The 24,842-nt window shown below is 40.2% G+C and overlaps 1 protein-coding gene across 1 annotated transcript in view; it reads right to left on the bottom strand.

Annotated features, from left to right (window-relative positions):
• Nucleotides 1–24,842, bottom strand: part of IL1RAPL2 (interleukin 1 receptor accessory protein like 2) — a gene marked incomplete at its 3' end in the record, with an annotated part of 1,138,357 nt that overhangs the window by 517,087 nt on the left and 596,428 nt on the right. Inside the window, exon 3 of the mRNA XM_079911241.1 lies at nt 6,906–7,179. Within this exon, the coding sequence (XP_079767367.1) occupies nt 6,906–7,179 (274 nt within the window). The remainder of the gene's footprint in view (nt 1–6,905; nt 7,180–24,842) is intronic.

Genomic DNA, 24,842 nt, shown 5'->3' with positions numbered 1-24,842 from the left:
TGGAAAATAGCTCATTCATTCATTATTTATTTATTGAGTGTCTACTATGTGCCACACACTATTCTAGGCCCTTGAGATGTATTAGTGAACAACAACAACAAAAAGGCAAAGATCTCTGTCCTTAAGAACATTACATTCTAGCATGGGGAAATAGACAAATAAAAACAATAAATATAATACATAAGTTATATATATTATATATATAATAAAAGGTGATAATTGCTATGGAAACAGAAAAAAATAGAGGAAGGCAAGTATCAGTACAGAAGATGGGGACTGAGTGAAAGAGAACCTTAATATTACAAATAAGGTAGTCAAGGAAGGCCCACTGATAAGATTAGAATAGAAGAAATTATACAATTGAAAGAAATGAGGGAGTTGGTCATGTGAGTATAGAAGAGGAAAACATTCTAGACAGAGGGAAGAGCCAGTGAAAAAACCCTAAGGATGGAGTATACTTGACATGTTTGAGAAACAACAAGGAGGTCAGAGTGGCTGGAGTAGAGTAAGCCAAAGAGATAAGAATGGGAAAGTAGTAGTTAGAATGGTACCAGGGACTAGATCACCTCCAGGGCCATAGTAAGGACTTGGCTTTTATTCCAAATGAAATGAGAAGCCATCAGGAGGTCTTGAGCAGAACAGAACACAGACGTAGGTGACTTACGTTTTCAAAAGACCACTCTGGGGCTTCCCTGGTGGTGCAGTGGTTGAGAGTCCGCCTGCCGATGCAGGGGACACAGGTTCGTGTCCCGGTCCGGGAGGATCCCACATGCCGCGGAGCGGCTGGACCCGTGAGCCATGGCCGCTGAGCCTGCGCGTCCGGAGCCTGTTGCTCCGCAACGGGAGAGGCCACAACAGTGAGAGGCCCGCGTACCGCAAAAAAAAAAAAAAAAAAAAAAAAAAAAAATAATAGATTGAAGGGAGACGTGCGAAAGCAGAGAAACGAATTAGGAGTTTATTGTAACAAGAGAGATAAGAGACCTTGGCTTGGGCCAGCCGTGGTATGGAAGGCACGGATTATGCAATCCGCAAAATTCAAGGTGGTTAAGACCCTGTGGAATAACCCCTTGAACAATGGGAGATGGGAGCTGAGAAATAAACTGTTCCCCATTTCTTCTCCTGGATCGTTTGTCACAATACCTTTCCTTCTCCCTGCCTCACTTTCCTTTTCCTTCACTCCTGTTTTTCTGGGATTACACTCCCTAATACATATTAGCTTTTTGCCCCAGGGTTTACTTTCTAGGAACCAATGATAAGATAGGAGGAAGATCAGGAGTTCAGTTTTGGAATATTGGTTTTGACACAAGTGGAGATGCTGAAAAGTCTGTTGGATAAAAAAGACTTCAGAGAGATCTGGGCTGGAAGGTATACATGTTGAAGTTACCAGTGTGCAGATGGTATATAAAACTATAAGACTGTATAAACAGGTTATGGAGGGAGGGAGCATGGGTAGAGATGAAAAAACCTAAGGACCAAGCCCTAAGGGCCCTCTAACATTAAGAGGTCAGGGGGAATATGAGGGGTCAGCAAAGGAACTTCAGAAAGGATAACTGATGAAATAAGAGGAAAACTAAGAGGGTGTGATTCTCTGGAACTCAGGTAAAGGACATATCAAAAAGAAGGGATGATCAACTGTGCTAAATGTGCTGATCATGTAAAAAGTTTCCTTGCAATATGGCATAAAGCAAGTCCCATGACTGTTGACTGAAATATAAGACTTGTTTAATATATGCTACATAGGCACTTTTAAGTCAGGATCATTTAAGAGCCATCAAAATCAGGCAAAATTACAGTATACTTATACTTATTTCTTATTCTTTTTAATTATGAACATTTCAAATATATTCAAAAATAAAAAAATGTAATGAATCCTCATGTACTCATTGTACAGATTCAAAAATTAGCTATTGATACATACTACATTTCTTGTTTTGAATATCTCCAACTCCCCTCAATTCTTCTGGTAATGTTGTTTTGCTAGAGTAATAATCACTCAAATGTGATGAATAGCAAAGCAAATGTCATGCCTCAGAACTGTGTAAATGCATTAAAGAACCCTTTAGAATGAGTTTGTAAGGCAGTCAGATTTTGAGAACCTCATTTATTTCAATGATTACTAAAGACCAAAAATAGTTGGGTTATCTTCCTGTTTAAGAAGAGGGTTCCTTATTCCATTTACTTCATTGGAGAGGTAAATAGTCATGATAGTTTTGAACTTATGACTGATTCTCTGCACTTGGCCATCGTCATCCCCAAACACACAGGTTTCTGCAGATATTCAATTATATTTAATCACTCTTTTCAAAATCTGTGAATTCAATTCAGGATTATAGGAATACATCTATCTTCATCCACAGCTTAAGTCACCCCTTGTTCCAAGTTGTTGGGAAAGTGATATGGGGGATTTTGTCAGATAAGATTACTCTCATCATTTTTATTCTACTAAGTGCCTCAACTGAAAAGATTTGAGCGGAAAGGGGAGTAGACAGTAATTCTTGGATTGGCACAGCTCTCAAAATATGACTCACTTCTCCACCATTCCTCTATCACTAACCCACCGACATGCTGAGAAATTCAAGTAATCACTCTTGAAACTGGCCAAAGAAAAACACAAAAATGAGTAACTGGCTACTGAAAGGTCACAAACAGTAAACCTTTCTTGCTGTGACTTAAATGGGTGGAGCATATTACTAAATATTTCATAACTGCATTTTTAACCACACTGAAATCCATAGAGTAACTTTTAATGAGGTCGATAAAGCATAGAAAAATCATTCCATAATTACCTTAAAATAGTATCAAATTTGGGATTTTAGGTGACATAGACATTGCCAAATTCAGAGCCTTTTTCACTATAGATGTCACTCTCTTGCCATTCTGAAAGAGATTTCTATATCTCTGAGTTGACAAAAGACGGTTGCATCCTTTAGAACAGTGATTCCCAAATATTTTTTCTCCTGACCAAGACACACATGAGGGATAATATTCAAAATTTCCCCCACCCCATCAGTCCCAATCGTTCCCTAAGACCTGCTGCACGAATAAAAGAGGTCGCCACCTATGCTTGCATCTAAGTCTCTGCTCAGTGGAATACCACTCTTTTCTCTTCTACTGATCTAGATGTGAGGTGAGAATTACTGACTTAGATGATATCTACAAAAAATACAAGTAAGGTCAATCTAATATATACTTGAAAGAGGGGGCCACCTATAGGAAAGGATTTCAGGGGCATTGGGAAATCCCCCTTGTGTATGAGGTATTACAAGGCTCTGTTTAAAAGCACAATAGGCTGTCAGCTGAGCGGGCCTAGAAGCAACAATTCCCCAGTAGCAAAGAGCACACCTAGCACCCAAATCTTGGTGTCTAATATCATTCTTCATTAAAAGGAATCAAGGGTCCTTGGGAAAATGGCTGACTTTAGGACTGGGGGCAGGGAATATATAAGATAAGCCTGGGGCTTCCCTGGTGGCGCAGTTGTTGAGAGTCTGCCTGCCGATGCAGGGGACACGGGTTCGTGCCCCGGTCCGGGAAGATCCCACAAGCCGCGGAGCAGCTGGGCCCGTGAGCCATGGCCGCTGAGCCTGCGCGTCCGGAGCCTGTGCTCCGCAACGGGAGAGACCACAACAGTGAGAGGCCCCTTTACCGCAAAAAAAAAAAAATAAAAAGATAAGCCTGGAACATCTTAGAGTGCTGAAATATAAGAAAATACTAAACAAACAAACAGACAACAACATAAAACAATGAGGAGATTATGTCAGAGGAACAGATGTACCAACTGAAAGAGCTCCCAGTGGTCAAAGGTGGATAAATTTGACCCAGAAAATACAATTGCATTGGATTATTACCCAATGTATAATATAAATATCCATAAGTCCATTGTGATATAAATAAATGATTGAATAAATAAATAAATGGGAGAAAAAAACCAAATATCTCATGCAGAAGAATTCTAAATAATTTTATGTAGATACTTTGGTCTTAATGAAGTGGAGCATAACTACCACTCCTTATGTATGGACTGTGAATAACTACTTTCTTCCAAAGAGGGCAATTTGAAAAGGGAGTGAAGAAAGAACAATTTTATAGTGGAGAAAGACAAATACTATCTTGAGCCAGCTGATCAATATCAACAATGGAAAAGCATACTGATACTCCACATCCTTGTTATGATGTGATGAAAATAGTATTGTATCTCTGTGTTCTTTCTCCCCAAAACACATTACCCCAGTATAAACATGAAAAAAATAAATCTCAATTGAGGGACATTCTACAAAATATCTGAATAGTACTACTCAAACTGTCAAGGTCATCAGAAACAAGGAGAGTCTGAGAAACCACCACGGCCAAAAGGAGCTTAAGGAGACACGAAGATCAAATGCAAGGTGGGGTATCCCAGATGGAATCCTGGAACAGAAAAAGGGCATTAAGGAAAATCTGAGGAAGGCTGAATAAAATGTGGACTTTAGTTAATAATGATGTATCACTATTGGTTCATTAGTTGTAACAAGTGTATCACAGTCATGGAAAATGTTAATACTAGGGGAATATGGGTGTAGGGCATACAGGAACTTTCTGTACTATCTTTGCAATAATTCTGTAAATCTAAAACTGTTCTAAAATTTAGAAGTGTATTTAAAAGCAAATTGGGAGTTTTAATTGCAGCACTTTTTATAGGGACAAAAGCACTGGAAACAAAGTATATGCACATCAATAATGAAATGATTGACTAAATTGTGGTATCATAGACTATTAAACAACACCGAATATTATGTACTTAAAAGGATGAGTGAGCCCTCTATCAATTGACTTGTAAATATTTCCACTATGTATTTTTAATAAGGAGAGAAAATGCATGGAAATATGTAACTCTCTTTTTATTTTGTAAAACAGTGAGGAGAAATCCACATGTAGATATGCTTGTATAATTAAAAGAATAAGGGGAAGGTATGCAAGGATACACACTATATTGTTAGCATTTCTCAGGGTAGGGGAATGGGTGAGAGGAGAGGAAGGAAGAAAGGAGAGATAGCCAGACTGGGGAAATAAGCAGGGCAGGGGAAGTAAGCAGTAATTAATTCAATAATTCATTATAAGTATAGCACCTGTATATAGTAGGCTGATGCTCTACAAATAAAATTTTAAATTTGTGAAAACAAAACAAACAGAGCAAATGGAATAGGGGGAGGAAAAGAGATCTATTTTAGATTGGCAGGATTTAGTGAAGGTGGGAATGAAGAGGGTGTAAGCAGGGAGAGAGTAGCAGCACTGTAAAGAACAGAGTGTCAGACAGTGGAACCGAATTACACCCACTTCTCATTTCTGCCAAGAGCTGTCCAAGGAGGTGAAAATACTGATTATTGCTAAGGGTGTGATCAGAATGATTGCTATTTTTGCCAATATCCTGGGGCTTTTGCCCACCGCAAAGAGACTAAACTTGCTCCCCCAACACTTCCTCCCAATATACATACAAAAGTGATTCTTAGAGCATCAAGAAGGTTCTCTATTTATATACCACCTTGTTCTCCTGCCCTTTTGAACAATGAGGCCACACCAGGGGCTTCCAAGTGCTCTTGATGAAGAGGTGACATAGCTTTGGCATCAGACAAAGTCCACAGGAAACAAAAATGGAAGGGTCTGCATTTCCAAGAAGGTAAAATCAAACAGTAGAGTGCAGGTCCCTGGTGAGCAAGATCAGACACTTCTAAAATGGCAGTATTGAAGAGTGGTTTAAAGGTCACCTCAGCTACTTACTTCAACACCTAATGCAGTCTCTATCTGAGATTTGAGATCCTGACACTGGGATGGAGGGGGGAGGAAGGACATACTGTGGAATCACTGGGGATAAAACAGACTGCTTTTCACTGTAAACTTCTTGCAAGTAGGAACTGTGTCTGTGGTATCTTCCCAGAATAGTATATAGGAACACAGGATGACCATGTGCTTATAGGGTCCCATGTTGAATATTTAGATACAGTAGACTCAAATTCACATTGTAAATCCCATGAAGAATTTCACCAGAAGCATTTGAAGCTATTTTCCATCAATAAGAAAGGAAAGACCCTGACCTAAATGATACTTTAGGTCATTTTCATAGCCAGATATGCAAAAACAATTTTTAATACAGATCTTCCTGTACTAACAATTGGGGTTATGTCCCGATAAACCCATAGTAAGCTGAAAATATCTTAAGTCAAAAATGCATTTAATACACCTAACCTACCGAACATCATAGCTTAGCCTAGCCTACCTTAAATGTGGTCAGAACACTTACATTAGCCTGCAGTTGGGCAAAATTATCTAATTCAAAGTCTATTTTATAATGAAGTATGCATATTTCATGTAATTGATTGAATACTGTACTAAAAGTGAGAAATGGAATGGTTGTATGGGGACAGAGTGATTTTAAGTGTATCAGTTGTTTACCTCATGATCACTTGGCTGACTGGGAGCTGCAGCTTACTGCCTGCCACTGCCCAGCATTATGAGATAATATCATACCGCATATTGCTAGCCTGGAAAAAGTTCAAAATCCAAAGTGAGGTTTCTACTGAATGTGTGTCACTTTTGCACCATTGTAAAGTTGCAAAATTCTAAGTCCAACCATAATTAAGTCAGGGACCATCTATATAAGACCCTGGGGCAGGGGTGGAGTTGGGAAATAAATGAATCACAAAATTTTCTGAATTAAATGAGAATACATAGTAAATGGGAATCTTATGAAAATGTGATAAGAACTTGCTATATTGTTCCCATAAATAATTAGAATTGAATTTATTGAAGCTCCACATGCACTGCAGCCTTTCAAGAATATATCCACTGTATAACATGAGGCACACCCATACACACTCCAGTCCCAAAGCAAGACTACCACCCGTGACATTGAGCAGTTTTCACACAGCACTTACCTTAAAACACAAGTGTAGAATCCACTGTCTTGCGCCTCAGCTGAGTGAAACCATATTGAATCTTCCTCTTTGCTCATCCTGACCTCTGAAAAGATGATGGGCTCTTCCAAATCACCTTTGTTTTTGTACCACATCAGCCTGAGCCCAGTGCTCTGGGCCATGCTATAGTTGGTACGAATGTAACTGTAGAAAAGGGCACATTTCACTCGGACTGGTTCACCTGCCAAAGCCATATATGTCTTGAGATCCACTGACCAGTCAATGCAGCCATCCACTGAAAGAAAACCAGATTGGGCATGAGATGCAGTGAGCATTGTTGACAATAATGAGAAGAGCAAAAATTATTGCCAACACGTACTGAGGACTTGCTATGAGCTAGACACTGAGTCACATGCTTTACATAGATTACCTCATTCAGTCTTCCCAGTGATCCTATGAGATAGATCAGTATCCTCCTTAGACCTGGGCAAGCAGGATTCCTGCCCTAGCCCTGTGCCTTTGGGGTATTTCCAGTCCTCTGCAGTAAACTTTGGGTTGACTAGATCTTCCAAGGAGCTCCAGCACTCACACCTATGGGGTTTTCCTGGGGCCCCACAGATAGATATCAATTCCAGTGGATCACTCCTGCCAGTCACGAGGCATCCGCTTAATAGAATTTTGTGAGATTGGATGGCTACAATGACACTGACATGTTGATTTTTGGCGACTCAAATTGTTTATATAGACAGGAGCCCCACAAAACAAAGATTTCCTTAGGACCCATATAGAGCCTAGGAGCAGTCCTGAGATTGACCCTTTTATTATTCTTATGTTATAGATGAGAAAACTGAGACTCAGAAAAGTTCAGCAACTTTGCCTATGGACACAGAGCTAATAAGTGGTGGAAAACCAGTCTCTGATTCCCAAGACTCTGTTCTTAACCACTATCCTATACTGCCTCTGCCTGTAATTGTGACAGGAACCATTGTTTTATTTATTTGCCTTTGAGAAAGTAGATGCCTGGGTTGGAAGCAGTGGATACCTAAAATGATTATTTGCCATTATCTACATGCCAGTTTTCCATGGTATGACCTACTAATAGCAGATATTTAATCACACTTCAGTTTCTTTTTATACCCTTAGATCTCCCTTGCTGCTCAGCTGGTGTACGCTCATGGGAATATATTATATTAATGTCAGGTTTAATCAAATAATATTAGGTGGGTAAATCTACCATTAAAGAAAGACATATACAATAAATTCTCTCTTTTCCAGAAGGGTTGGAAATGAGACACTGTGGCTAATTTTATATGCTAATTTTATATGCTAATCAATACGATTAGCATAGTTATTCTACCTCCAATTGCTGATTTTCAAAGAATTTCATCAAATTGTGCTACATTATATTACTTGATTACCCTTTATAAAATAATCCTTTCATAAACTCTATAAACACTGTCATTTTAAAATTATATGTTTCGCTTATCATTTTGTGAACTGATCTGCTTCCTTTTTTAGATGTTGAGAACTCTGCAACCCAGTGTGTTTATCTTTTAACCTCAGTTGACAGGAAGCTCAGAGCTAAATGCAATGCTCAAGTGAAATAACTATCTTACCTCAGGATTTTGCTTTCTCTACATAAGGGGTTCTTGACCTGGGGTTCAAGGACACCCAGGGGCAGAGTGCCTGGATAGACTTCAAGGTTGTGCCTATTTGCATAGCTATACTTTTCTGAAGAGATGTTCCACAGCTCTTTATCAGATCTTCAAAGGGGTCTATGGCCCAAGAAAGTTTTTGAACTCTGTGGTTTCTGATGTCTCTTTGTGACTTCATTTTTCACTGCCTTGCTGCATAGGAGCTTTTATTATAAGTAAGTTGCCTCAAATCCTCTTATAGTATGTGAAGTATTCATTAGAAATAAATCAATAACCAAATAAATAACCCATCCTAAATTTATAATGAAGGGCATTTGAACTTTGAGTACTCACAGGGCACCAGATTCATCACTATGAATTTTGATGACCATTGTGCACTGCTGAAGTCAAGAAGGTACAACTGAATTGGACTAAGTACGTACTGATATCTGGCTATCTCTTGGGGGGCTTTTTTATTCACTCCCAAGTATCAGTTGTTTACCTGTCATTTGTCATTCTCACAACTGTCAAGAACAGAGAGGGGGAAATCTGCATTCGTTAAACTTTCTGGGTCATGGTAAATTACTGATGATACATCTCTGTATTAAATGCAATTTTAATATTTATTGTTTTATCATCTTTAAATTAATTTTATATTATTCCTTTTTAAGGATTATTTGTGATACTGTTCCCATGCATTAACACAACTGAGAGGAAACTGTTTTTTTTTTTTGAGAATATATTTTTTCTCATAGCTTTATTTTAAAAGTTTGTTAATAGAAAGAAAATATGGGGATAAATTTTTTTTAAACTCCTTAATATTCCAGTTTTTGTTTTCTCCTAACCCTAAGATGCACAGCAAGTGTTTCTGAATTAACAAATTTGTCTTGGTGAAGTAGTTTCAAACCTCTATAACTACCTACTTGTTAGAAAAAAAAAATCTGGAATTTTTTTTCATTTGCACACTAAATCCCTTTAGTTACTTCCTCTAAACAATCTGTTGCATAATCTACACTTGTACAATGTTTAACAGGCTGGTTTGTCCCATTAGTGACAGGACATGGCTGGTATAGAAAATAATCAAAAATCTGCTCCTGGGACACAACTATCATGTTCAAAGGCAGTTGAAGACATTTAACTGCCATTACAACTAGCTTTGTCATACGGACCTTGCGAGTACACTGAGAATTCATTTCCTTCTAAGTACTAGCTGAGCAAAATGTATTTGACTTAATAAATTTATGGTTCCTTTTCTTCTGTTCCCTTGCTTTAGGTAGCAGAGAGGGAATCTTTAGTTATAAAGTAGTCAATAGACAGAGAATAGATATTCAATAATAAGGACAACAATTTCCAAACGTTATTCCTTTATTCTTTTCTCTTAGTATAGTCATACCTCAGTATCTGCAGGGGATTGGTTTCAGGACCCCCATGGATACTAACACCTGTGAATGCTCAAGTCCCTTATATAAAATGACTTAGTAGTAGCATATAACCTACATATACATTCTGATATACTTTAAATCATCTCTAGATTACTTATAATAGCTAATACAATGTAAATGTGATGTAGTTGTAAATGCAATGTAAAAGTTGCCAGTGTGCAGCAAATTCAAGTTTTTCTTTGTGGAACTTTCTGCAAATTTAAAAAATATTTTCCATCCACGGTTGGTTGAATCCAAGGATGTAGAACCTGCGAATACGGGCAGGGTTGGGGGCGACTGTACTCACAATACAGGTTACAATATAACATATCTCAAGAGACCTCAGGCGATTTTCCCAAAAAAAGTAGACAAAGTGTATGATCCATGAAGGCCCATCTGACACCGAATATTTTCCCATGCTGAACTTTACTCATGGGAAATCCATTCCCATGAGTAAAGGCCTTGTAGCCTTATATCTAGAGAGTATAGGACCACTACTAGATTCCAGCAAGGTGGTATGATTTGTTTTTAATGGATTGCTATTCCTAGGAAAACCAACAGAGAGAGAGGCAAGATGGGATGAAGTACTACAATGTGGTGCATTTATCTTTAGACGTGGGACTGATGAAACAACTAAAAAGGGCCTACTGAGGTAAGAGGCCTGGAAACTCAGGTGGCAAGGGAACATGATGGGATTGAAACCTTGAGGTTAAGAGGGAAGGTTAAGAGAAAGCAAAGGGAAAGAGATATGGGAACATATGTATATGTATAACTGATTCACTTTGTTATAAAGCAGAAACTAACACACCATTGTAAAGCAATTATACTCCAATAAAGATGTTAAAAAAAAGAGAGAAAGCATGAGAGGGTCACAAAAAGGCAGGAAGAGGAGAAGGCTCACATAAAACTCAATTTGCCAAGGGCCATTCCAGGGATCAAAGATGGTTCCATCAGAAGTCACCAGTAAAACTCACATTTCTGTCATGAGAAGGAGTTTGTAATACATGCCACACGTTCAGGGCTCTATGCACTTTGACACTCCAGATATATTTGGCAAATAGGTGAATGAATAGATCTGTGATGCAGGTGACAAGGGAGCACGCTATGGCCAGGTTGGGGACATAATGGAACTGAGTAGCCCACAGAGGAAGCCTACCTGCAAACTTGACCTTATCAGCAAGGCCTCTCATTCACAGAGGGATCCAGCCCTATTCTGTTCACAACTCCAGTCGCACCTGTGTAGGTTTGCCCCCGAAAGACTTCTAAGAAAAGTGGTTTCTGGACAGATTGGCTTCTCCCACAGGTGGTTTGATAACTACGTTTCACTAACCAGCCACAAGTGTAAATAGAGGCACTGTAAGAAGGAAAATGGTTTTCCCCTCAAAAAACAGCAACGTTCTGCAGTTGGATTGAAATTTGCTACAGAACAAACCCATCAAAAGCATCACTGAATGCATGCCTGTCCTCTGCTTCACAATTTCTCAGTATGGCTATAAATATTCCCATCATTCCATTAAAAAATACCTATTTCTAAATTATCCATTCCCTGTTCACTCTTGAGTCTTGTTATGAACAGCAATTCAAGTATTTAAAGAACAATTGTGTTTCTCTAGATGCTCATCTCTGTTCCCTTGATTTAGGTTTCCGTAAGGCTTAAAATCATTACTCTTAGTTTGGTCTTGTTGGTAGAAATGCTTTGATATCTGAGCTATACAAAACAATTACAGTGCAGCAAAGAAAGCCACTTCTTTAAAACGTAGGTCTCTATTTTAATCATTTTCATTTCAAACTGCAAAACAAGTGTATGCTTAAGGAGTTTGACATGAAGATTCAAAAAAAAAAGGAGCATATGAAACATATAAAGGGACATGCCAATGTCCACGCAATTTATTTTACCAAGAGCAGATTCCTAGGGGTAAAACTAATGCAGTATCCTGGAAAGTGCCCTGGGTGACCAAAGCAAACCTATTTAGCCTGCTTATAGACAAGCCTCGGCTTCCTCCTCAATGCATCTGGAAAAGCAAATCCTGTCACACCTATCTGCTGTGAAAACAAAGTCCTGAGAAAAGTTTTTAATCCCTAGAAGAGGATAAGATGTTATTATCAACAACAATAATTATATTATTTTAGAAAAAAAAGAATATTGCATGCAGTAAAATTACAAGCTCTAATGGCTATGTACATTACAGTTTTTATTGGGGGATAGGATATATAGGTATGCATAGGATTGCCAATTTTGGATTTTTGCCCCAAACTGGGAATCTCTTTAGGTAAAATGGCTAATTAGCATATGAAAATATGCAATCTCCAGATATCTTGATAATGTTCACTACAACTTAAGTCCTTTGCCTGAGATGTACATCCAATATTAGTTTATTATATGTTCTTGATTAATAAATTGATTTGTTAAACCAGGTGTTTTCTGGTAACTATGTCAGCTGTATATATACCATTCTTTTTTTTTTTTTTTGCTTTTTAAAAAATCAGGTTTACTGAGATATATTTTACATACAATGAAATCCATCCTCCTTAGCTGTACTGTCCTATGAGTTTTTTTTTTTTTTACATCTTTATTGGAGTATAATTGCTTTACAATGGTGTGTTGGTTTCTGCTTTATAACAAAGTGAATCAGTTATACATATACATATGTTCCCATATCTCTTGCCTCTTGCGTCTCCCTCCCTCCCACCTTCCCTATCCCACCCTTCCAGGCGGTCATAAAGCACCGAGCTGATCCCCCTGTGCTATGCGGCTGCACACAGACCTCCTAGAGAATGGACTTGAGGATATGGCGAGCGGGAAGGGTAAGCTGTGACAAAGCGAGAGAGAGGCATGAACATATATACACTGCCAAACGTAAGGTAGATAGCTAGTGGGAAGCAGCCGCATATTCCATTCATTTTTATGGCCAGCTCTCCTGTTTGTGAATCAACGGGGCAATTGTTGGGGGCAATTCATCAAAATACCACTAGAGGGCGGGCTGCACAAGTTTTTGTGTAGCACGGTAGATTTTCCCCACCTAATTTCTAAAAATAAGGATTTGCTATCTGCCAATCACTGGTTGTGAGGAGGGATCACAGCAACCTCTGGGAATGCGTCCTTGGGGGTGGGTGATAGGGGGAGCCAAAAGTTGAGCATGTAGCTAAGGTCTTGCTCAAATTGGATGACCAGGTTACATATGCCAGGTAAATGACCCAGCTTAGAAAGGTGCAACAGCAGCTACTGGCATTCATTGAGCCCTCAGTACAAAACAGGTAGGTACTGTGACAGGTGCTTTGCATGTAGTTTTCTCATTTCATTATCATGTCAACTCCGGGAGGTAGGGGCTCTTGCTCTTCTAATTTTACTGAGGAGAAAAGAAAAGCTCAGAGACTTTAAGTGACTTGCTCAAGATCACTCAGGTTGTGATGGCAGAATTTGGACCCCAATGCAGGTGAGTTAAACTCCAGAACCTACGTTCTTAACCACTGTGTGTTCTATATACTGCCTCCTATACTCCTCATCCCAGTCCATGAGACATTAAAATATTGAAATTTGCTTGGTGCTGATCCAAATTGTCATATGTATTCCAATAGCACATGCCTGTTCAGTAGAGCGGACCTTTCCAGCTGAGTAATAGTCTGTCCCTAAATAATAACCATTGTGGGAATAATAACCATCAAATAATGTATGCCAATTATTTACCTCTGAATTATACAGTTTTTACAGAGTAATGAATTATTAATAATCTGTGTACTTGATTTAACCTCTGAAGATCAGTCCTAAAACTTGGATAAATTTTATCTGACCCATATTGACTCATTTAAAATTAAATATCTAAGGATGATCACCCAATTCCTAACATTACAGCCTAGAAATAGAGTTCTATGTTTAATATTTGTACTTATTATGTATTATGCCTATTGAATACATTACTCTCCTTATTTCTAATATTTTAATGTGGGAGTTGTACACCCTCTGTTTCTCTCTCAGCTCTCCTTCAAACACATGCCTAAAGACAAAATTCTTTTTATTTATATGCATCACAGTGTACGCCGTCTGCCTCTAGTGGGCAGCCTCCGAGCACAAAAAGTCAAACTCCCTAAGAAGTGAGTGGCCTGTGCCCCAGCTGCTGGACATATGCCTTCATGCCCCCAGCCTAGAAATATGGACAGAGTTGTTTCGTCATTTTTAAAATAAAGTTCTGACAGTGGGAAAATTTCCTTGATTTTTAAAATTTCATCCGCACATCCGTATCTATCAATAGAGAAAATATCCCCCACTCCAGCTCTATAAATACAATGAATGATTATTGCTTCAGATTTTAAAAAGCATTTTTACATTTTTTATGGATTGGATTATACGCTTTCCTTTCACTCTTTTACCCCCCACTATTCGTCAATGGGAAAGTTCTGCCTAAATGAAGTCCTTCATCTCATTTCAACCCAGTTATCACACTTAATAATGGGCTGGCAACCATCTTCCTTACCCTTTCATTACAGAATCTGTACTATGCTTTGTCAAGATCATTCCTTCAATCTTTATCCCAAATGAGAGCCTCAATTATGTTCTGGAGGTGTGGCCACGTGAGGCATTACAACCAACTCTTCAACTCCTGATTACCTCAGGCCTGATAAGCCTCCTTGGGTATTACCCACTAGCCTGAAGCTCTTCTCAAATGCACTGATGTTAATTTGAAGGCTGCAGCTGCAAATGTATCTGTGGGAGACAGGATATCAGTACTGCCCACCAACCCCTCTAGCCGACTTTCTGCTACTCTCTCAAATCCAGGATGCTTGCCAGTGAGCTTATCTCCAATGCCAAATCTTCTCTGTCTCTCATGTTCAGTCATCCAAGCCAAAACTTTTGGAAGCCATCCCTGAATCTTGTTTTCCATTCCAGTCTGTTCTTTAAACTGCTACCAAGGTGATGTTTCTGATGTACAAGACCATGTCCCTTTACCACTCAAAACCTGCAGTGGCTCCTGGTATGCAAATCCCTAAGCCTAGCTCCCCTGTCACACCAGCGACTGCCTGTCTTTCCTGTCCCCAGCCACAGCTCTTCACACACCGTACCCTTCAGTAAATACTCACCACTCCCCGACATGTCATTCATTTCTCTGCCATTGTTCTCTGGTTCCTTCCACTTTGCCTCTGTGCCTATCAATTGAGATTCTACTTATCTTCCAAGACAGCTTCAAATGCCACGTCGTCCAAAAAACTGCACTTCACTGCCCTGTGTGAATTCTTTCCCCTGCAGTGCTCTGACCACATGTTTGTCTACAGATCTCCTTCCCAGTTAGATGGGTGCCTCATTTCCTTTGTTTCTCTAGGACAAGGCCCAGTGCATTGTACATAGTAGGCACTAATTAAAACTTTATGGGATGAAATTGTGTGGGGATTTCCCCTCCCAAAATTCACTAATAATCAGAAGTTGTTTGCATTTGTCAACCTTAAGATTCCTCCTACTGCTTCCCACCAGAGCAGGGATGCATCCAAACTCTGATAGGAATGCTAGGAGCCAGGCTCCAAGGTACAAAATGTGTTCACAATAACAAATGATTGCTATTTTCCCATTAGCTAGCATCACAACAAACAGGAATCACAAAATAAACTCACTGCCATATCCCTGCTCCAGAACTCATGATTCTATGGTAAGTCGATCAAAATCACCAAGTCTATCACCCAAGCCCTTTCAAATCAGGCCTCATCCTATCAAAATGGCTGCCTATCACTTTCCAAGAGAAATGTTCTTGAAGCGGGCCTCCTCCCTCACAGAGCTACCCTAACCCTCCTTGTTAGGAAGCAGTTATGTTGTGGGCCCTTGCCCATTCAACTCTTTCCTGTCTCCACCCTCATACCACTTCTCCCACTTTCCATGCCTCTCCCAAACCAAATCTTAGTCAAGTCCTGAGCTTAATTTACCTAGGTGTCAAGTTAGAAACGGCAGCTTGGTTTTCCAACCATATTGACTAGCACATTAGTCAAGGTCAGAGACTTCTCATGTTTTTTTTTTTTTTTTTGGTTTGGTTTTTTCTTTTCATCTCTCCTCAAACACCTCCCAGACCAGACATTTAGTAGGTCTTACTAAATATAGGTTGATATATCCTCATCTCATGAGACTTCGCTTAATTAAGTACTATTAGAGTGAACTGCTTTGGTTAATTCATTTTTGCATTAGCTGAAGTTTAACCTTTGGATTGTTGAAGATCTTTTTCTGAAAAGTCCGAATCCATTTTTTTGCCTAAGTAGAGAATCGTGATGAGAATAAAATTTTCTGGATTGACTAAGGATTTGTCAGGTCCTTAGGGTCATCACCCTAGATCTTGATGCCAAGACAGTATAAGAGTAGAGCCTGGCGGTGTGAAAAGAGCATAGAGCTAGCTGGGGATCTGAAACCCTGGGTTTACATTCCACCTCTGCCTCCTCAAGGAGATACGTGACTTTGGGAAGTCAGTGTCTACTCCCAAAAGAAATGAAGACATTAAACTAGACAAGTTCTAACCCAGCACCAAGAAAACAGATTATATGATGGTTGCTGAGGTCTTTGGTCAAGAAGACCAGCTGCATATGTGCTAAATTGGAAAATCTCTCCCTGGCAATCTTCATTTTTTTCTCTCTTAATTTCAAAGTTACACAGAAATAAAAAGAGTACTATTACAAACTCCCATGATCTCAGCATCCAAAGTTAATAATGTTAACTTTTTTCCAATTTGCTTTCAGTAACTTTGTTTTATTAAAGAAATAAAGCATTGCAGATATAGCTAATGTCCCCTTTTAACCACCATACACAGTCCCATCCTTATCTCAAACCCCTGCCTGGATGTAACCACTATTCTTTCCAACTTTTAGACTCTTACATACATAGGTGGATACCCTGAAGAAAAAATATTGTAGGGATTAAAAGTTTATCTTACAATAGGGAGCAGAGGTGGGAATAAAAGCCTGTTAACGGAGGGCTCTTATGAGGTGGGTTCTAGTCAACTGAGGTCTAAGAGAGTATACTTACAGCTGCGCACACACTCCACACATGTGCCACCTGCACCTCTAACACACAGAGTCTGAGTGGGGACCAACCTCAGAGTCTACAGGGGTTTTCTGCCTGAAGTTAGTTGTTTCCACACCATGTGTGGCCACACAGATTTCAGGATGAGATCTCTGGTCCTGTTGGAGTTCTGCTCTGTTGTGGGGAGAGTTCTGATTCACGGAAGAGACACACCTGTTACTCATCAAATAGCCAGGCTCTAGAAGTTAGAGGCATGAGGCAGGGTCCACATCATATGTTCTACACTCAGCTGCCTCTATTTTAAATCAAATTCTGGGTCAACTAGGATATACAGACTCCAAGTAAGTGCCCAATAGGGCTTACTCTTATTCTTTAGATAACTTATTTCCCTCTCCATTTCTAAGTTTAGCACACCATTCAGCTACCATAAACCCCTCCTCTTTTTTTTTCACATCTTTATTGGAGTATAATTGCTTTACAATGGTGTGTTAGTTTCTGCTGTATCACAAAGTGAATCAGCTATACACATACATATATCCCCATATCTCCTCCCTCTTGCACCTCTCTCCCACCCTCCCTATCCCACCCCTCTAGGTGGTCACCAAGCACCGAGCTGATCTCCCTGTGCTCTGCGGCTGCTTCCCACTAGCTATCTATTTTACATTTGGTAGTGTATATATGCCCATGCCACTCTGTCACTGCATCCCAGCTTACCCTTCCCCCTCCCCATGTCCTCAAGTCCATTCTCTACGTCTGCGTCTTTACTCCTGTCCTGCCCCCAGGTTCTTCAGAACTTTTTTTTTTTTTAGATTCCATATATATGTGTTAGCATACGGTATTTGTTTTTCTCTTTCTGACTTACTTTACTCTGCATGACAGACTCTAGGTCCATCCACCTCACTACAGAAAACTCAATTTCTAAACCCCTCCTCTTAACAAACAGTGGAAGCCCTCTCCAGGCTCTGACTATCAGGGGACTGTGAAGATTAAATACATTAATGTACTTCAAGTCCTTAGAACTAGAACAAACTGTGCCTTGCACACATACAATGATCAGTAAATATTTCCTTTACTACCTCAACTACTACTATTTCTTCTTTTAATTATATATCTATTTTTTAAATTATTCTATTGTACTTCTCAAGTCTTTACATACAACAATGTGCATTATTTCAATGAAAATTGTCTTTTACACCATCTTTATATTAAAGTTAGGCCATTAAAATGTTTTATCATTAAATTTGTTTTTCAAATTTGGGGCATAGGTAAGTCATATTACTTATAAATTTCATTTCAGGACAGTAAAGGGCCATTAAGTAATATTTTAGCATGATATATATGTTTCAATATTAACTGTATATAATAGTATAGAGTAATATGTGTGTATCACTCTACACTATTATAATATGTATACTTGCTATATTATAACAATATTATATTATTGAAGACTGCATATATTTATATGTATATATTATATATACATTTACTCTATTACAGATTGCTTATCATAGTTTATAAATTTGCATATATTTATGTGTTTAAGTTTATATAGTTATATAATGTGTATTTATAATATAAAATAAATTGTTGTAACTAAATATATATAATTATATTTATATGTTTACTATAATAGGTTGAATCATATGAAATTGCTGCTTAAGTCAAAAAGATCAAATACTGGGACTTCCCTGGTGGTGCAGTGGTTAAGAATCCGCCTGCCAATGCAGGGAACATGGGTTCGAGCCCTGGTCTGGGAAGATCCCACATGCCGCGGAGCAACTAAGCCCGTGCGCCACAACTACTGAGCCTGCTCTCTAGAGCCCATGTGCCACAACTATTGAAGCCTGCGTGCCTAGAGCTCGTGCTCTGCAATAAGAGAAGCCACCGTAATGAGAAGCCCGTGCACAGCAACGAAGAGTAGCCCCTGCTCACTGCAACTAGAGAAAGCTTGCACGCAGCAACAAAGACCTAATGCAGCCAAAAATAAATTTATAAAAAAAGACCAAATATTGACAACTTCATGTGATTCATCCTAATATATATCTTATATAAGATGTCATAAATTCAAATAAACGTTTGTTATATAAAATTGCAACTATCCTCAAAAGGGAGAGTAGAACCAGATAGAGTTGAGAACTACTCTGTTAGTTGCTTAATGTTGTTATTATTTGTCATTACAAACTGGTCCATGCTAGGGTCCTTCAGATAGTTCATAAAATCAGCAGAGCTTCTTTTAAATCCAGGCCTTTGCAATGTCTGTGCCCTATGCCTAGTACACTGTTCCCTCAGACATCCACATGGCTCACTGGCTACCAACCTCCTTCACTTATCTGTTCAAATAATTTCGGGGTGAGGAGAATTTACTGATTCCATGATTGATCAGACAAAGGAATGTGTAGCTTGATAACCTCCTCCAACTCACTTCATCTCCAGAAGAACCTTCCAGACCCTGAGCATTTCCTTTCCTTCCCCCATCTCCCAAGTGCATCTGATCCCTATCCACTTGCAAAAGAGTTTGTGGTCTGTACTGTGAACCCCCGCCTCCCCCAGGTAGGTGTCCAAGAAAGGAGGAAGGGTGGTAATGGAAGGGGGAAGCAGTTTTTCCTCTCTGTCTCTACCCAGTTGTTCCCCCCACCCCCAGTCTGGTCCTCCAATCCACCTCTGTGGCTGGGGGCAGTGGCAGCCTTGGGGCACCTGGAAGTGCCCATTTGTGGGTTAGTCCACGTGGCCTTGAGGAGGAAATGTCCATGGCTTTGGTTCCATGGAGTGTCACTCCTCAGTGACTACAAGAGGATAGCACTTTCTGGGGAGAGATGCAGAGGGGCACTGTGAGCTGAGGGGACGCTGGCAGGGTGTCAAAACCGGTGCCTGCACTCCAAGTGACTGGGAGGTACTGTGCAGTGCAGGTACTTACCTATAGCATTGATATGGCCTAGGTGGTGCTCAAGGAGGTGCCACCCACTGTGGAGCTGGCCCTGCCTTCCCTGCCAGGGAAATAGCCAAGCTCAAAGGATTTTCTGGGTTCCTGGGTAGACTGTACCTGCAAAGTGTTAGCACCATTATCATAGTTTCACTACCTAGGATGCTGGTCTTTGCCTCCCAGAAATGGGTATGGTTACAGGACAGCCCACAATGTTGCTATATGCATTTAGGTTAACATTAGAGGATTAATATACGTCTCAGTGTACGGGTACTGATTGTCCCCAGGGTAAAAGGGGCATAATTATTGCATATCCATATTATTATTTATAATTCTACAATATTATAATGTTATAATATTAGCCAGGACGCACCACCAGGGAGGCTTGTGTTATGCTTTACTTGCTGTTAACTGGAGATAATTACTGTGCATTATTATTATTCGTGTTTACATTATTGTAAATTACTTATATTATTTAATTATTTTACCTTTATAATACCTATTATTATAATTAAGGTCATAATTAAATGATTATATAATTAGTCATTATAATGATTAATAGTAATAGTAATACAATCACGATTGTATTACTATGTATACCATAATTGTATTAAGTATTACAAGTATTATAGTAAGTGTAACACAGGTTAATAATTTAGTAATAAATATAATTAGTAATAAATTAATTCTGTACTGCTAAGAAACCCTGCTGTTCCATATTGCTAAGAAACCTTTTATCTCATCAGAATCAGGATAACTGAGGTACAGCATTAATGCAGTTACTTGCATTATTGTGATATTTTTAAAACACTATAGTAACTACCACTCCTGGTAATGCTGGTGTGGTATTTTCTTCTCTGGGAAATGGCATAATTATATCATGTGGTTAATGTTGTTATTGCTGTTGTTGTTGTTTTTATTATCACTAATGTTATTTTATCATATATCCTAATGATGGACACTAATATACAAATAATGGTATTATCTGTTCCTGTCTGTGAAATGGAAATGATTTTGGAATATTGATAATTTACATTCTATTGATATTATAGTCATAATTAATACCACTACTGAGAATCTTGGCATGCATCTGTAAAATGGACATAATTTTGAGGCATCATTGATACTGATATTATTTGCATTTACATTAGTGCTAGAGTCACAATTACTATTAGGAATGAGTATTTCTTGTAAACTATGGAGAAATTCACACCTCAGAGGGTTTTTGTCAGACTTAAATGACTTTGAACTTGGTACACAGTAGTAAGGATAATAATATTAGTAATAGGAGAGTTTAACTCCTTACTGTGTATCAGGTACTGCTTTAAGCACTTTACATGCATTGACTCATTTAGTTGTCACAACAACCTTATAAGTAAGATAGGTATTATAGATATGACCAGTTTACATCTGTGCAAACTGGGACTCAGAGAGGTTAAATGTCTTGCCTGAGATTCCACAGCCAGTTTGAGTCCATGTTCCATTCTTTTAACCACTACTACTCTCTTGGGTATTAATGGGAATAATTATCATATGTAACTAATAATTTTAGGCAAGTTATAATCTTATTATTATGATGTATCAGACAAGAATGAGGATTTCTTTCTTTTTCATCATAAAATGGTCACAGGCACAGGCAGTGGCTAGTGTTGGAGGTTCTAATGTTGGGGATCCAGGCAGGTGTGGGATGACCAGTATAAAGAGGGGCTGAATCTCTCCCTCCTGATGTTGTCAGGAGACTCATTTAAAGTAGCTCAAGCCAAAAGTACCTAGTAGAGTGTTGGTGCACAATAAATGCTTCTCAAAAATTTGTTACTCCTTCATTATAGCCCTTAGCTCCTAGTAGCCCAGGTAAAAAGTGTGAGCCAATTTTAAAAAGGAGAAATGCAAAGGAAAGATATTATTCCCAGTGCTCAGTCAGTAAGTGTTCTTTTCTCTCTCCATCTGTGGCAGCCCCCCTCTCTACTTTATCCACCTGCCCTGCCCTCCCTGCCCAAAGGAAAACTCATCATGTCAACAGTCTATTGTTCATGGCTGTTTATGTAGCTAGTATTTGACATCACACAGTGGTACAAGGCTTCTAGGCTGCACGTGTCCGATATGTACTTGGATAAGGCCCAGATCAATTGATGTAGCCTGGAAGACTATGGAGGGAATGGAATGAGTCTCCACTCCCTGGGGCGCTGAAGGGATGAATGATGATGATGTCTGGGTGAATGAGGAATTGAGAGAAGGAAGAGGGGAGATTTGTTAATGGATAGAGGTTTGTCAGCAAGAGTTCCCTCTAGGAGTGGTGGGAGGTTGAATGTGAGACTTACCAACAGGATTGGTTAGAAGTCTGCTTAAGAAGCAGTCAGAACCCCAGGTACACCACCCCAACATCAGTTCCACACACTAGTAGAAGGCTGGATAAAAGATCTCTAGAGGGTAAAACAGAAAGGGTGTGATTTACATGGGCATACCTACCCACACCAGGCCACGGTTTCCTGTTAATCATTATTTATCTGCCACTGAGCTTGGGCATTTTATAGAAACTTTGAAAGTAACAAAGCCCAGACTGCCAGGGTTCGGACCACTGGGACAAAGAGCCCCAGATTCAGAACCCCTTCCCTCCACCAGACCATGGAGGCCTGACCACTTATTTCCCCTCCTGCATGACCCCTGGAAAACCAGAGTTAGATGCCAGAGACCCCATTTTCTTGTTGGTCTCTGCTTTGCTTCTGGCTCTGTCCCAAATCATTCCTGAATAAGCATGCAGTTTTTACCTGCTGTATCTCTAGCTCATTAAATGTGACTCAGAGACATGATCCTGGACACCAGATACATCCCTACCACATAGGTCTCACCATGCAATTCCAGAGGGGCAAGGAATTACCCCATTTAAGTGGCTAGGTGGGGAGGAAGGCTTTTCATACTCTTTTTAGGAGACTTGGGAATGGGAGAATCTTAAGTCCCAGAACCCTGAGAGCCCTCCTGACCCATTTCTCCCTCTTTCAGTCCTCACCTCCAGTCACTGTAGCTCAATTTCTGGGGCCCATCAATATCACTAGACCATAAGTTGTTAAGAGATAACTATTGCCAGGGTATGTCTACCATCTTCTCCGTACATCCATCTCCCCAGCCAAAACATAAGCTCCTGGACCCTGTTTTGGCTGAGGGTGTGGGGTAGGTCTTTGGAGCCTGATGTTCCTAGTGAAATCCTAATTCCCTGCCCCTGAAACCCATAAACTCTCTTGTAGTACAATGACCGCCCAAAAGATGCCCCATCCTCATCCTCAGAACCTGTGAATAGGATGAAATATCACTTATGTGATAATGTTATTTTATACGGCACAGTTGACCATAAAATAGAGAGATTATTCAGATGGACCTGATCTAATCACATGGGGGCTGAAGAGCAGCGTGTTTTCTCCAGCTATAGCAGAAGGGGGAGTCAGAGAAACCTGAAGTGTGAAAAGCACACGATGCAGGATTCCTGGCTTTGAAGATGGAGGGGGCCACTTGAGAAGGAATGACAGCAGCCTCAAGGTACAAAAAGTGGCTCCCAACTGACAGCTAGCTCAGTCCTCCAGTCAGCAAGAACTAGATTCGGCCAGTACCCTGAATGAGCCTCCATCCAAGAGCCCAGCTCGGGTGACATTTGACTTTGGCCTTGTGAGACCCTAAGCGGAAAACTCAGGTGAGCCCAGCTGGACATACCAAACAGTGAGTTAATAAATAGGTGTTGTATTAAGCTGCTAAAAAAAATTGTGGTAATCTGTGATGGCAGTGGTAGAAAACTAACATAACTTCTTAATCCCTACCCCTTTTCTTTTCCCTTCACAGATTATTAGGGTCCTGAGGAGGCCTCACACATCAGCTCCTCTCCTTGTCCATCCAGGAGGACGACTGGTTTTGTCCATAAGGTAATGTCCCCAGCCTCTTGCCCTTGCTGCCTTTGCCCTGCTCAAACTCTTTGTCCACAGGTCTTCCACACATACATTTCACCCACCGAGTTCCCTCCAACTGTCCTGCCAGGACTGCCAAGCACAGCTGATGCTCTCCTCACCCGAGGGCATCCTGGCCTTCTGGTACTGATGGTTGGCAGACCACAGGGTGTTCTTGTCCTGGGGCACACTGTGCTGACCCTCTCAGCATGGTCTCTGCCCCTCTCCAGAGTCCTTGGGGGTTGGGAATATGCAATTCTCAAAAACACAATAAGGTATACTTTTGTTTGAGCTTAGCCGAGATAGGGTCTCCTGGAAAGGATGTGACAATTCTGTGAATGTGTCCTTCCCAGGTGATCCTGCAGCCTCAGGGGCTGCTCCCTGTGACTTCCAGCTGTCCCTGATCCCTCTAGCTCTCTTCAGGTCCCTGTTGTTTCCCCCTTTTCAGGATAGAGAATAAGGACAAGAGGTAGTGGAGGGGGGAGCACTGTGGCCCTTCCACCCACAGGTGCTGCCCTGCCTCCATTGCCCAACCTCATGCTCCAAAGCCAGCGAAGCATGCTGCCTATGGGTGGATGCATGCATGAACCACCCCACCAGCTAAACAATGCCACATGCTTCAGCTGCCTACCCAAGAGGCCTGGGAAATATGACAAGATCCTCATAGATCCCAGTTGTCAGCTTCACACTTGACTAAAGACTCACCAAGACTGGCTCCCTTCGCGATGATGATCATCTTATTATTATTACTATTATTACTTGCGGGACAGCAAACAACATGAACATCAGCATATTTGCATAGGTTTCCCGTGTCCCTCAACTCCCACAGGAATGACACAGAACAGTCCAGAAGGCTGCTGTGCAACAGAGTCGAGGAACACTGAGCTTGGGTATCCACTAATTCACAGCAAGCAGCAAGCTCAGTCTTTACCCTGAGAGAGATTTTACCACATTCCTTAAGGCTGTGTGCTGCAAACACAGCACTGAGAAATGGTCCAGGTAAAGGACCTCAATGCCTTGCATTCTTGGCATTCCCTGCAAGATGTGTGGGAGCATGAGAGTCTCCCCCAAC

The sequence above is a fragment of the Stenella coeruleoalba genome, assembly GCF_951394435.1.
Source record: "Stenella coeruleoalba genome assembly, chromosome: X".
In the NCBI taxonomy this organism is placed as follows: Eukaryota; Metazoa; Chordata; class Mammalia; order Artiodactyla; family Delphinidae; genus Stenella; species Stenella coeruleoalba.
Note: the sequence above shows the minus strand (reverse complement) of the source record. Positions and strands in the feature narration are given on the sequence as shown.